The sequence below is a fragment of the Anabrus simplex genome, chromosome X (assembly GCF_040414725.1).
Source record: "Anabrus simplex isolate iqAnaSimp1 chromosome X, ASM4041472v1, whole genome shotgun sequence".
NCBI lineage: Eukaryota > Metazoa > Arthropoda > Insecta > Orthoptera > Tettigoniidae > Anabrus > Anabrus simplex.
In genome coordinates this window covers 202,766,388-202,782,619 of record NC_090279.1, presented here as the reverse complement: position 1 = coordinate 202,782,619, position 16,232 = coordinate 202,766,388, and the positions used below count along the sequence as shown (strand labels likewise).

Below are 16,232 nucleotides of genomic sequence, written 5' to 3'. Positions count from 1 at the left end.
CTTTGAGCATTCTATCTGCAGGCTTCTGTGAATTGATTAAGTATCTCCACGATGCTCTATTTTCAACTAGCTCTGTGACCTCGTTTAGTTCCACATGCTTCCATTTATTGATAATGCATTTCATTCTAATGTTTAACTTCATGAAGATAAAGTTGGAAGGTACTGTTAAAGAACTAATCGGGGTAAATATCCATCATAGGAAGAGGAATTCGGGAATGGAATAGTTTCCAAATTCTTCAAAATCATTTACAAGAAGACTACGTAAACAACTGATAGGGAATCTGCTACCTGGGCAACTGCCCTATATGCTATATTAATAGTAACATCACTTTATATAAGTACCACACATACAAAGCATTTTCCTAGTGGACATAATATTGTGATTAAACATTTCAATGAAATATATTATTAACAAAAGAACGTATGTAAAGAGGCATACAGATTAATACAACACTAATAATGAAAATAAAAAAGATTTGTCATAATGTAGACTCGAACCTGCAAACCTCATACTAAGAACTGAGCGCATTAGCCATTACACATGGAAAATTCTAAATTCCCATGGAGGGAATTAGAGAATTAGTTCACCTGCATACACCCCAGCGTCAGTGGGTAGGGTCTGACACATCCCACTCATCAGAGTCTAGTGTCAGACGTAAGACAAAACGCTGGTTAATAGAGCAAACGCCTGAAAAGCCCTACATCTGATATGTTTTTGACATTTAGCCATTATGCTACGAGGAAGCTTAGGGCAACGGGAATACATAGGATTATACATGGTGTCTGAAAACTGAAAACGTGGAAAATTAAATCCCATTTGAAATTATTTCCAAATAGGTTTTGATTTTATATCCTTTTAGAGTTTCTTTGCGAAAGCTTTACGTATAAAATATGTTACCTACGCTACCAATGCGAGAGGCTGGTGTGACCGTTGCAACTCAAAGGAAGCATTAATGTTCAAAATCCTCCAATACAATATCGATCACTGTTACAGCATAATGCTTTTTTCAGTATACTAAGCTAATTTGAGTTGTATATCACCAGAAATACAGCTAATAGTGTTCAGCTCTCAAAACTTGCCCGGCAGGTAAAGTCTTATCGGGCTCTCAAAGTGGCCGATAAATTACGTGCCGGGTAACGACGATTTATGCTGCCGATAGCGCTACCTGGGAGAGGTAGAACGGAAACATCCTTTTACGTGAAGGGCAAGTTACGCGCTACTTTACCAGTAGGTGGTAGAACCGGCCCTAAGTTGCAGTAATTAACAGGCTTAATTCAGGTGGTTTTGAAGCGAACAATGTGATCGTGTGAAGATCATAATTTGAATTAACGTCGCAATTCCCACTTCAGTATGGAAACGTGGAGACCTGACGAAAAGATTGAAAGCCAAATTAGGCGTGATATAAATGTACATAGCCAAAATAAATATAAGGGAAAGGAGGCGAACTCACCTTGAGTAGCGTGATGGCACAGATGTTGAAAGGAGAGGAGCTGGGCTAATGAAGAGAGCAATAATGGAGGCCAAGTAGCCAAAGGGAAGGGAGAGTTAGGGGAGGGGAAGGGGAAAGAGGAGCTAAAGCTGAGGAGCAGGGCTATGGTGGGGCAGTGGGATGAGGTAGTGGGGGTAAGTGACGGGGATGTGTATTGCACATGGCTTGAAAGATAGTGCTAGTGTTTGGAAATCTGATATTTTTAAACAAGTTAATTAAGAAATCGAAAAGGATATTAGGCTTATCAGAAATTTCATTTAAGTTGAAGTTAGGATTAAAGTATTGATCGAAATGGATAAAACAATTTTCTATTATATTCATGAGAAGCCCTTTGGCCATTTGAAGGATCTCTAAATCTTGTTCAATGTCGGTAAACTTGTGGTTGGAGTCAGAGATGTGTTGACCTATTGCTGAAAACCTATTGTATCTTATAGCGTTGACATGCTCTGAATATCTAGTTGTGAAACTGCGTCCTGTTTGTCCAACGTATGAGGAATTGCAGTCATTGTATTTGAATCTATACATTCCGGACTTTAAGAAAGTATTGGACATTTTAACTGATGGGGAATTGTGCAGAATTTCAGAATTCCTGTTATTTGTTCTGAAGGAAATTTTTACATTATGTTTTCTGAAGAGATTGGTGATTTTGTAGGCATCTTTGTTAAAAGTAAAGGTGAAAGAAGTGGCGTCTTTAGATTTTTCTTTAGTAAGGTTGGCCTTAGGCCGGTGTCTGAACTTGTTGATAATCTGTTCTATAAAGGGCTTGTTGTAACCGTTAAATTTGGCGATTGCACGAATAGTATTGAGTTCGTTGTTCAGGTCTTTCTTTGACATGGGTATTGTGAAGGCACGGTGGACTAAACTATTATAGGTAGCACGTTTGTGTGCTTGGGGATGTGTGGATTCTTGAAAGGTAGTTGCAGTTTGTGTGCGTTACCTGAAGATTTTGTAAGATAAAGAGGAAGGGTGTCTATGAATGGTCAAATCTAGAAAAATTGATTAACCTGTTTGCTTCAGATTCAAATGTAAATTTAATGTGGAGATTGATGCTGTTAAGATCGTGAAGGGTAGAGACAGCGTTCATAATTTCTTCGTTCATAATTATGATTGTGTCATCCATGTATCTGGCCCATAGAAGAATGTTGGGAAATTTGTTGCTGATTTTAGTGTGTTCCAGATAATCTAAACAAATCTCCGCTAAGATACCAGAGGCAGGTGAACCCATTGCTAATCCATCTTGTTGATAAATAGTTTTGTCAAAAGTGAAAAGGTTATTATTGACGACTAATTTCAGAATGGAGATGAAGTCATATATTTCAACTTTGCTAAGAGGACTGTATTTCTTTAAGCTGGTTTCAATAATAGGAAAAAGCTTTGTTGTTTGTACGCTTGGATACATGTTGACTATGTCAAAAGAATGTAGGGAGTGGTTAGGTTGCAAATTGAAGGTCTTTAGTTTGTCAGTTAGTTCAATTGTGTTTTTAATAGACTTATTGGCGAGAAAATGGTAGTTTTTAGCCAAGAAACTTTGGACAAATTGAGAGGCTTTATACAGAGGACTAGGTCTATAGTTAATAATAGGGCGGATAGGGATTTTGGCCTTATGGAACTCTTGGAGGGCTTTAGCTGTAGGAAGACCCGGGTTCATATTTAAAACGGAAAATTCTAAATTCCCATGGAGGGAATTAGATATTTTTCACCAATAGAGCATGTCAAAAATGTCTAAAACATATCAGATGTAAGGATTTTCAGGCGTTTGCTCTATTAACCAGCGTTTCGTCTTAGGTCTGACACTAGACTCATCAGAGTGGGATGTGTCAGACCCCACCCACTAACGCTGGGGTGTATGCAGGTGAACTTATCAGAAGCTCTTATAAGAGGCACAGTCTGATAACTGCATACGGGAGATTTATCTGCATACACCCCAGCGTCAGTGGGTAGGGTCTGACAGATCCCACTCTGATGAGTCTAGTGTCAGACCTAAGACGAAATGCTGGTTAATAGAGCAAACGTCTGAAAAGCCTTACTTCTGATATGTTTCATATTTAAAAGCTTAGATTTTTTGTGGTCCGTGAAAAGAAAGGAAGTGTTCTTTAGGGTTTGTTTTAATTGTAGGTGCTATCATGTGTTATATACAGTCGAACCTGCCCTAACGGACACCCTTATTCAGCGGACACCTCCCTATACGGACAATTTTCCTCGGAACCGACTTTATTTGACATAAGACAAGTGTTAAATTGGCCTCATTTAAGCGGACACCTCGAACTCCGGACAGCGGACATCGCCATTTGTCCCGTCCACTTGACTTAAGTGGACACTTTACATGTTGCAGGACAATTTATTACGCCGGACCACATGCCATCCTGTCTTTTAAAACCATTCTCCAGACATAAGGAAATCCCTTTTGAATGTTGGTACTATTTCGAGTGCAAGAAGAGAGAAAGTACATTGGAGTGCAGTTCTACCGAGTGGTGTATAGGCCTATTACGAGAATTCTAATTGCCCAGAAATGCTGCCAGAGACTGTTGATTTACAAGTTACCTGGGGATTTTCCTCCCTTCTTGCATCATTCTATTCATAACTCGGATTGTCACTGATAAGGTCGAGCTCAGGTAGTCAACATGAGAAGGAAAAGACAGTACAGGCACTAATTAGTGACACAGAAATACCGTAGTTGTCTGTTAAACATGAATAACAAGGGATGATCGTGTTTAGATCTCGACGCAAGAAAATATGTGATTATAGAAAGTGACAAGGGACTTTCAGTGAGAATTTGTGTCACGCTGGACCGCGAATACGGCGAGAACACTATGGAACCATTTAACAGACTTTATTCCGTTTTCGAGAATATTGCAGTTAAGAAAACGTGCTAAATTTACACAGACAAAGCTTCACAATTACTTCACGAAGCTGTAATGTTTGTAAATGATGTAAAATCACTTATAATAATTCTCTATTAAATATCAACACAGAAATGACTTAGAATAATAAAAATATGTATGCTTATATTTAAGGTGGATGTTCTTTGCTGTTCAAATGTTCGATTATTTTTACAAACTTGTTTTAGCGGACACCTCTCGTAACGGACATTTTTCCTCGGAACCGACGATGTCCGCAGAAGAGAGGTTCGACTGTACTGCTATTTGATAAGTTGTATTTTGCTCAATTGATTTGTTGGCTGATGATGACGCGCAATGAGCGTCGAAACTAGTACCAATCTTCTTTAAACGTTATGTGATATATATTCACATCAATAAACATTCATGGTATTGAAAAGGTGGACCTTTAACATTTTCATTTTACTGTAATCCCAGTTCAATACGGAATAAATTGAAGTTTCTAACTTTCTTGTGGCAAGTCATCGAGTTGGGCAAGAACGTTAGTAAAAACAGCAAGTTCACTGTGTAATGCCTGTTTCTGCACACTCAGAATCACAATCAGAACTTTCCACTATTTATATCACTATATAGATTGAATGACGACACTGCTTCTCCTTGGCCACTGTACTATACAGCTAGTATCACCTAAGCACATAATATTCACAATTCTTAGCATGACTTGTATCATTATAAAAATATACATAAATGATGAAAAACACTGAAAATATAGGGACTTTGATGACTACAGTGTTTGAAATATTACCAATTCATAACAAGCGAGTCGACAATACGACGAACTTTTAATTGTTAGTAGAATTTTCCACCTACAATCATTTAGGCAACTGTTATATTAGCCACATATTCAGCACAAAAAATAAAATGAAATTTAAAAAATAATTTAATTAGGCCTAATTCAAGCTTTGGCTTCAAGAACCTCTCCTAAATAATCAATTTTAACCTATTAAGAAAACCTCTCCCAAACCCCCTAATATCACATTTTTTATCAAATGATATTATTAAAATCATAACCTAACAAGTCGCACGATCATTCTAAGGACGTCTTTTAACACACTAAACTAGAACTAACAGGTGCTCCCAAAGAAGGATATACACTAAATAAGTATACTGGCGAATATGAACAGTGCAGTGGGGATACGAACCAACGTGCCACGATCAGCAGTGAATGACGTCATTGCCACTTAAAAAATCTACCACTACAATCACATATGAATTCTCTTCGTAATCGTAATATTTTTCGGCTTTAAAACTTTTGACGAGTTTATTCTTGCGGCAGGCAACGCTTAAAATCTGCAATAATTATACATGTACGGACTTTGATAATGAATATCATTCTATATATATTAGGATTGTCCGATTACGATCTGTTGCTCAACATATTTACGAGAAGGGGTAGGAAGATATTATCAAAGTTCTTCCGCGATTCTGACGTGGGAACAATCACGAAAATTTGGGATAAAATTCAAATATTTGAAAGACTTTCGAAACGTGTTTAGGCGACTAGAACATGGCAATAACTACAAGCTCCAATTTAAGAAAATACCAATAATAATAATAATAATAATAATAATAATAATAATAATAATAATAATAATAATAATAATAATAATAATAATAATAATAATAATTTAATGCACATAACTGTACACGAATTTATTTAGTCATCGTTGATTATTATTCAGATCGCCACAATCATTACAAAATAATGTTTCAGAGTTCTATTGCAAAAAGTATAGTAATTCGAAAAATGGCTCATGTAAGTTTCAGGAAATATTTACAAAGTATGATAGTCCATTTATTTCTCCCAACATTTTCAGCCAGAAACAATGGAACGGCAAGGGTCGATGTTGTCTGTTCCCTTTAAGAATTCAAAGAGTAACGTTAACAGACGAGGAAGTGAGGTTATGTGCCTCGTATGAAGTCATTAATACATTCACATGCATTTATGCGAAATGAGTAGCAATATTAAACATTGAAGACGCGCAATGTTTCATCAAAGAAAATTAACCTACTATAAAAGTCATGAAGTTACAATACGGTCTGCGTAATACATCTATCGCCACGATCAAGCCTTTGGAAATATTTATTTTCTCAATTACCACAAAATACAGGAAGTCGTTTCATAACTGGCGCAATACTGTATCTTTTCCCCAAATAACTATAAAAGGATAAACGTTGGCCCAACGCGGCACAACTGATGATCGATGCAAAATTCCCTTGATGCCGGCTTTTTACTTCGATTATCGCCATTTTGTACGTAAGCAAGAGTCGATTTCAATGGTCGCAAAATACATATTTTTTTTAAATCGATGCGCGATATTCAGCACTCGCGGATTTACACACGCAGCGCTAATTTGTAACAGGAAAGAATGAAAGAAAGAAAGAAAGAAAGTTGGCTCGTAAGACCGATACATCATCTTTTCGCAAGGCACAGGCAATTATGAGGCATTTGCTGATTTTGTTGGGGGAAAAAAATGAACTTATCTAACTTACAGGCCTGACATGTGTCGAGCCCTTGTTCCGTAACTCGACGGGGTCGGGTATGAAGTGAGATAGATCTTCGTAGCGAGTTTTTATGACCGGATGCCCTTCCTGACGTCAACATCATCAGAGAAGTTTATGAGATGAAATGAATGACATAATATATGATAGGAAGTGAGCGGGTGAAACTAGGTGCTGGCACAGAGCCTACTCATGTTGAATAGCATTACCGCTCGGAACATCTTGTCTCACTCTTCTCTCTCCGTATTCCTTCCCACTCCACCAGAACCAAAGACCTTCTCCACATTACCCACACTCAGCACTCAATACTTCAACGATCTTTTCTAATCCGCCTCCCAACACTCTTGAACAATATTAATAGGAGACAAGAGCTTGATATAGCATCAAATAAAAGTGTATTCGAGTGGTGTATAAATAGTCTCTTAAAGATAAGTTGATGTGAAGGGTTTATACTGCCATCTTGACCCATTGTTAATAAACTTAACCATGATAGGTTAATATTGTGTTTGGTCCGTATTGACTGGTCTGAATGTACAATATAACTATTTATAATAGTTTATTTAAATCCGCCTTGATCAATACACTCATTAAATGAAAGAAACATTATTTATTAAACCATACATGTTTCGGGAAATCTCAACCATTCCCTTCATCAGTGGTTAGATCAAAGAAGTAAAACAAAAGATTGTGTCATATTATGTTATTCTTTGATCTAACCACTGATGAAGGGAATGGTTGAGATTTCCCGAAACATGTATGGTTTAATAAATAATGTTTCTTTCATTTAATGAGTGTATTGATCAAGGCGGATTTAAATAAACTATTATAAATAGTTATATTGTACATCTTGACCCATGACGACTTGGCTACGAACATGGACATGCTCATGATTTTCGATTTGGACAGTTGTTATTAGTAGGCTGTGTACCTGATCTTGTTATATTTTGTTATGTTTGTTATATTTTATTATGGAAGTTTACATTTGTTAAATAGTCTGTTGACAGTGCAAGTGAAATTTGCTCAGTGTAGCTGTATCTTGTGCTTCGTGAATAAATAAATAAATAAATAAATAAATAAATAAATAAATAAATAAATAAATAAATAAATCAATAAATAAATAAATAAATAAATAAATAAATAAATAAATTATGGTGCACAATAATTAGTTAAAATATTTGTTGTAAAATCATACTCTAAGCACTCTCCTTTCTTTTTCTGTTTTACATCACTGAAGTTAATATTGGCGATTATTTAAAAGTATACTGTCAGATTATTACCACCACCACCATTATCGTCAAAATCATCATTGTTGTAGCCAAAATAGACCTACAACATTAACAATAACGATGATAATAACCCGAAGCAATATTTAATGTTTGCTGGCTAGTAATCATCTTGTATTCATCGTATCACAAGTTATCAAGGGAGGAACGTGGAACAATAATTCCAAGCAGTTCCGAAAACAGTTGTTAGATGGCGTTAGTGCATTTGTGGAGTCGACACTGGAGTCAAGAGTGTCGGTTCCAGAGGTAGCAGTCTCGATTCTTCGCGACTCCATTCGCAACCCATCCCTAGTGTCTACCCATGTCTTCTATTCATCTGTCATACTCGTGCAGTAGCCTGAATTACTCTACTTCATACATCATAAGAATGCCACGAAAGCAGGTCAATATTACAACATAGTAGAAACATTGAGGAAATGTTAAAAGGAACAACCCACACTGAGAAAAGTGAAAAGCAAAACTAAGGAACAAAATATGATTTAAGCATCACTAGGATTTCTAATTTTAAAAACAATCTAAGAATGAGCTGGCAGTTTGTGTCCTTTGGCTGCTATGATTATGCATCTTGTTTCAATCTCAAACTCTACTGTATTCTCTGTAGTTTCCCCTCTCAAAAGTATACATGAAGGACTTGCGTGGGTCAGCTTCTCTTCGGCATTTCGACAGCAGATAAGGTTATCCATTCTTCTTGTCATATAATTCATTTGTATGGTTGGGGTTGATATTAATGATTAAGACTTACTACAAGGCGCAGTTCTCCTTTTGAATGAGTAGCACAGCAGATGGGAAGAGTGTGGAAAAACTGCTTAAGGTTTGATGTAGGGTATATCAATCCCATTTTTTAAAATATGCTAAATACTACCCTCCGAAGGTCTTCATAAATCACACATAAAAATAAACAAGAAACAAATATGCGTCATTGCAAAATCAATATCATCAACACTTAGGGCTATTTTATAGAACGGATAATACAAACAGAATGATTGTAGTGTCTTTAAATAAGTTGTTTTTGCACACAAGTAATAGACTATCATCTACTGTGATGATTGTTTTACATAGAAATGCCAATTGATCACCTTCCCTTTCATTATCATGAGTGAAGAATTTAAATTCTAGCATTTAGTCTTATAAAAGATTCTTCCCTTTAAAGCAGAAATTTAATGCCTTTTATAACAAAGAATTGTAAGAATTTTTTTCGAAACCTTTGCAAGATAATTATCACCAGAAGCATAATCTTGAACTTATTAAAAATTATTATTATTATTATTATTATTCTTTAACAGCTTATTATTATTATTATTATTATTATTATTATTATTATTATTATTATTACACCAATATCATTTGCTATAATTTGTGTTCCAAGTGCATATACAGGATTTCTCTTCTCTTATATAGAAACGTAAGACATAGTTGCTGACTATTTTCCATTGTATCACTTAAGTTATAACAATCTGCCTCTGTGGTGTAGTGGTTAGCGTGATTAGCTGTCACACCAGTAGGCCCGGGTTCGATTCCTGGCTATGCAACGAAATTTGAAAGGGGTATGACAATGTCACAACAAAATTTTCCTCAGGACACTACAAATGAAAGACAGAACCTGCTACAAGGAAACTTCATGAAGTTGAGTTGCTGGCAATAGAGAAAAATTAACACCTAAATAAAAAGAACAAAGAAACTAAGAGAGGGAAAGATGAAAAACTATACCTTTCATCCTTTGAATCAAAACGTTTCTGGCAGATTCGGCACCTGAAGCCCACCTTGGACTGCACACTGTGCTTCATTCGATAATGGATAGCGTGCGCCCTTTTACTCCAAAGAACCTTCCCACAAAGGTTGCAGTCCTTCCGACGTGCTTCTGAGTGCACGTTCTGTAAATAAGTACACCATGAAACATTAAACTCTTCATTCTTAAATAGAAAGAACATTTTATCTCAGATTTCCTTGCAGAATAAAAGTTATATTAAAAGCCACAAAAATTACTTCTCTTCTGATGAGAAGGTCTCAGAAGTACAAACAAAATCCAACAGAAAAATAATTATAAGGCAAACTGAACAGAAAATGTTTCAAATAACAAATGTTTTAAAAAAAATAGCAACATTTACCACTTCACTCTGGGGCCATCTACAAGTTATAACCCGTTTGTTCTCAGCCATCAATATATTAACCACGTCGAAACTAAAAAGAAGACAGCTTCCACCTTCTTTAAACTTTTGACAGTGACTTAACCATGAAAACAGAAGTCTACATTTAGGAAATGAGCAATTTTTTTCTATGCCCAAAGATAATGCATACAAAATGCATTAAACGAACTAACTAAACCTTTAAGGCATGTTAATATATTACTGCACTGAAGTAACAGGGAGAAAAAAAAATCATCTGAGCTGATTATATTAAGACATATTTGCGAAATTAATAACTGGTTCGATAGAAGGCAGTTCGGGTTTAGGAAAGGTTATTTCACTGAAGCTCAACTTTTAGGATTCCAGCAAGATATAGTATAGCTTTCATTCAGGAGGTCAAATGGACTGTATCGCGATAGACCTGTCTAGGGCATTTGACAGGGAGGATCATGGGAGACTACTGGCAAAAATGAGTGCAAATGGACTAGACAAAGGAGAGACTGAATGGGTTGCTATATTTCTAGAAAAGAGATCTCAGCAAATTACAGCAGGCAAAGCTTTATCTGAAACTGTAATAATTAAGAGCGGAATTCCTCAAGGAAGTATTATTGGACCTTTGTTTTCTTATACGAGTATATATAAATGATATGAGTAATAGCTGCCTCTGTGGACCAATGGTAGAGTGTCGGCCTCCGAATCCCAAGATACTGGGTTCAAACGTGGCAGAGGTAGTCATATTTTTGAAGGGCGGAAAAAAGTCCATTCGACACTCCATGTTGTACAATGTCGACACGTAAAAGATCTCTGGTGACACATTTGGGTTAAAAGTGATGTTGTGAGTTTCCCAAATATGAAAAGTCCTCTCAGTTTTAATTATTGCATTGATAGGGTTAAAGTTCCTTATGGGGATCAATGCAAGTACCTAGGTATTAATATAAGGAAAGATCTTCATGGGGTAATCACATAAATGGGATTGTGAATGAAGGGTACAGATCTCTGCATATGGTTATGAGGGTATTTAGGGGATGTAGTTATGATGTAAAGTAGAGGGCATGTAAGTCCCTGGTAAGATCCCAAAAAGAGTACAGTTCCAGTGTATGGGATCCTCACCAGGATTACCTGATTCAAGAACTGGAAAAAATCCAAAGAAAAGCAGCTCGATTTGTTCTGGGTGATTGTACACAACATATTTTTTCAACTGACCTCATCTTTAACCAAATTAACATCACAACTGTCGAAGGGGTAATTAGTTTCACACACATCGTTTTTTCCTCATTCTCTCCTTCTCCTTTAATTTTATTCCTTAACATTTCACTCTCCTTTTGTTTCAGACATAACACCACAAGCTCTACTCAAACTCGCACATTTCCTTTCGACTTTTGATATAAGAAGCTACTACCACGTCTACCTGCTAATATAAATATAACTACGTTTCTGACTAGTAGCTGTCCTCGCTTTTAAGTGCTTTAAGAAGTTTGCCGTCTTATCTTTTCACATAAGATTAACAACTTCAACAGACAAACAACTTTGGATTTTAATTTAACCTCCACTAAGAGTGACTTTTATCCTAAATATGAAGCTATTATAAGCTCCTTTCGCCATCTCCAGAATAAGGCACCATAAATACCAGATTTCAACGCAGCAATTTACATATTTATTTTGAACTTTTTACTCACTACTTGTTACCACATTTAAAAACAGAACATTCGTAAAAACCTATAATAAGGATCGATTACAAGATTGTCATAAGAGTACTTATAACTAGTCTTCCACTTGCTAGAATTTTTTTAGACATTTGTACCTACAACAGTATCCTGTTATTTATATTTTAGACCTTTGTTCAAAAGTATGAATAAGAACAATCAGGATCCTCATTTTTCAATCTTAGGGGCTGATGACCTTAGGCCCTTTTAAACAAGCATCATCATCATCATCATCATCATCATCACCACGATTTTTCATTCTTTCAGGTATGAGATTTTTTAGGCTGAGAAACATGTCCCTGTATCTGATATGTTAGGATCTATTTCTTAAATTTAAATAAAAAACTCTTATGTATTGAATAGGTGGAATTTATAGTCTAATATTATTCTTTGACTTTAAGTGCTATGTTCCGAGCTGTCAGTGGAGAGATGGCGTGGAATGACATTAGTAGACGAGTAAGTTTGAGTGGTGTCTTTAAAAGTAGGAAATATCATATGAAGATAAAGTTTGAATTCAAGAGGACAAATTGGGTAAATATCCATTTATAGGAAGGGGAGTTAGGGGTCAAAATAATTTACCAAGGGAGATGTTCAATAAATTTCCAATTTCTTTGAAATCATTCGAGAAAAGGTTAAAAAAACAACAGATAGGGAATCTGCCACCTGGGCGACTGCCCTAAATGCAGATAAGTAGTGACTGATTGATTGATTGATTGATTGATAAAAAGTTGTAATTTATAATTATGTAAACTGGATACATAGATAGATAGTGACCTCTGTGGTTACATAGGAAGTTCTTTAAACTTTACACTCTTTATTATTAATAAAGCATAAGCAATTCAAGATAATTTTATGAGTCCTAGCAGAGACTGGGCACCAAAATCTAAAACAACCTATCACATTTATTAGGAAACCTTAACCAATGTATTTATAAACCTAAAAATTTGGTCCAAAATAATCCTAACAAGAAAATGATGGCACTAGAAATAAGATCTTCTTACCTTGATGTGTGAGCGTAATGTCTTCTTTGTCTTGAGCGTTGTATTGCAGCGGTAACAGTGAAAAACGAGCGATGTTGGGTGGTGTTCTCGGAAATGTTGCCTAAGGATTGTCAGATCTGGCAGCATGACCAGACACAGTTTGCACTTAAAAGACATGGGAGCATAGAGAGTGGAATCTTTGTGCTCGGAGACGGCATGGCGGTTCAAGCATACCTGAATGGGAGCACACAACAATATTACACATCTAACCAACAATGTAACAACATAACTTGAAGTTCTGCATGACTAAATCTACTGGTAGAATACAACAGTGTCCACCGGGCCAAAAAATCTAATTGCAATGGGTAATGTTATTTTAAGATTGTCAGCCCAGACTACAATCTCAGTTGATCTTACTCAGTGTTCAATGGTTTTTCCAATAAATAAGGAAAACCTACCTATGGAATTCAGTGTTTTTATTCTTCCTGAGAATAAACACAAGGAATTCTTGCTAGAATTGGAGCAATTTGGGAATTGAAGGAGGGAATATTGTTGCCTTCAACCTTATGTAATAGATAAAAGGAAACTGCATGGTGCAAGAGCCCTGATGGACCAGTCTACAAACTGACAGCTGCTGAGCCCAAAGGCCTGCAAATTATGAGGTGACGCATGGCCAGCGTACCAAATCCTCTCGGCTGTTATCCTTGGCTTTCTACACTGGGGCCATCAACTGACCATCAAATAGTTCTTCAACCGTTCTCACATAGGCAGAGTGGACTTTGAACTAGCCATCAGATCTAGGTAAATCTTTGATGTGGCCATAAATCAAACCTGGAGCCTCCAGGTAAGAGGTAGGCTCACTACACCTAGACCACTAGACTACAGGGCCAGCTCTCTGTAATACAAGATATGGACTTTCAAGGTCTAGCTTGAATTTGAGAATAAATAATCAAGGTAGTAAATAGAGGTCACTGTTTTTACATAATAGTACATTATGCAACAAGTCTATAATGGCAATAATTAAGACACGAGTATGTTCATAAAACAAGCGAAGCAAGTGTAGTCCAGTGCATTTACACAAGACGTGTGACTGTGATGAGTGTTTTTAACATCCAAATATTTACTTGACTTGCACTAAATTTCAACAACACACGCTTGCTTTATAAATTTTATCTGTAATTCATGTCTTGCCCTAACTTAATTTTGACTGATGATGGTCTCTAGCAAGACTGAAACTAGTTTCATGAAATGTATATAACTTTTTAAAGGTTACAATAAATAGTAATTTAACAGGTGGAAACCTCTCTATTTTTAATTTTTGCTAGTGGCTTTATGTCGCACCGACACCGATAGGTCTTATGGCGATGATGGGTAGGAAAGGCCTAGGAGCTGGAAGGAAGCGGCCGTGGCCTCAATTAAGGTACAGCTCCGGCATTTGCCTGGTGTGAAAATGGGAAACCACGGAAAACCATCTTCAGGGCTGCCGACAGTGGGATTCAAACCCACTATCTCCCGGATGCAAGCTCACAGCCGCGCACCCCCAACCGCATGGCCAACTCGCCCGGTGGTGGAAACCTCTAGCTCTTGTTTTACATTATATTGCTCTTCAATACGGAATAATATTAAATTTATTACCTATGATCCTATGGGCTGTTGTGTTCCAGTGGCAATACATGGAGAATTAGGCAGTAAAACACACACAAATATATATATATGCTGGCAGTGCTGTTACAAGGACATAATATGAGGCATTCAAATTCAAACTTTCTCACCTCTGCAATTGTCTTATTGGCTGATGGAAATGTTGAACTTTGGATTTCACGGTTGTTGTTTGAATTTCATTGTCACAAGAAATTGTCGCAGTTTGAATTTAACTTGTAATTTCTATATACACAAATACTAAGGAACTGTTGGCATATGTCGCTTACTCACAAATCGAGAGGAAGGTTTCAATACAAATATCCCATTAATAGTAAATAAAAATTTTAAAATTTGAATTGTTAGGGTTTGAATTTGAACATCTCATACCTATCTTTCTTATAACTACCACAATAAGGTGGACAGACAAATTAATTTCCATTTACAGCAGGGACAAGGAAAAGTAATATTGAAATCCAAAGCTAATATATTAAAAATAATTGTAAAAATGTAAGCTACAGGTTTTATAATCGTGGATGTCTACAACAAGTAAAGCAAAATAGTTTTACAAGAGTAATAAGGTGCGACTATTAGAATCACCAACGATGAACTTTTGACAGCAAAGAAAAAGGCTGTCAAGATTTTAGAAAAAAAACACACACACACACACGAGACCAATAGAGAAATTCACTGCAATAGCATATCTTATTTACCAGAGGACAGATTCATATGTACTAAAAAACCTAGCAAAATAAGCATCCATGTAGATAATGCACTTAAAATCAAGATACATGCACTAAATCTTTAAAAAAAATCAGTACTATCAAAAATGGCTTTAAGCAATTTACTATTAATGATGGATTATATATTTTAATCAATGTAAATTTAAATCCTCAGTTCTATTACTTTGTACTAAACTGTGGTCCAATAAATGAATACAGACTACATATTTTCAAAGTAACACTGTTCTTCAATTATACATAAGAATACTGAGATTTAATTTTATTTATTTCCGTTGGAACTGCAATTAACTTCTACATATTTTTTAACAGGCAACAAAAAATGTCTACAGTCTAGAGAACTATTTTTAAATGATGAGAATGATCTTTTGATATCACAGGATGTTATTAAACAATACTTAACAATGAAATATGTGATACCCAATAACCTGGCTTCTCATAAGAACCGTCACAATCCACTGAAGTAGACGAAACATCGGCTTCTTGTTTTAGTAATCTGCTCTGTTAACCTCAAGCTTTCATATTCATACCATCCCAATATTATACTTCAGCATACTCAGCAATGCCCTTTGTTGACTGCCAAGGAACTAAACACAATTATTCAAGCTGAACAGTGCACTGTTTGAATGTTGTCCGACTGCATGAACAAATACACTGACCGGCAAAAGGAGTGGATTACTTTGTAAAAATTGAATCAGAAACAAACACTAACGTACAGGGACAGTTTTAGGGAGGTTTTGTGAGCTAAAAAACAGTATTCAACAATTTTAGAGATATGGGATGATGATGATAAACGCCACTCCATGAGCTACTTTTCAACCCTAAGCACTAGGCCCCTATGTTATTGCATCTGCAGACAACAAAACCTAAAAGCTT

General features: G+C 36.1%; 1 protein-coding gene across 1 annotated transcript in view; it reads right to left on the bottom strand.

Annotated features, from left to right (window-relative positions):
* The window catches only part of LOC136886783 (uncharacterized), an 84,648-nt gene that overhangs the window by 63,115 nt on the left and 5,301 nt on the right, over nt 1–16,232 (bottom strand). The window contains exons 2-3 of the mRNA XM_067159589.2: nt 13,000–13,212; nt 9,880–10,043 (exon numbers count right to left, since the gene is read on the bottom strand). Coding sequence (XP_067015690.2) covers nt 9,880–10,043; nt 13,000–13,212 — 377 coding nt within the window. The remainder of the gene's footprint in view (nt 1–9,879; nt 10,044–12,999; nt 13,213–16,232) is intronic.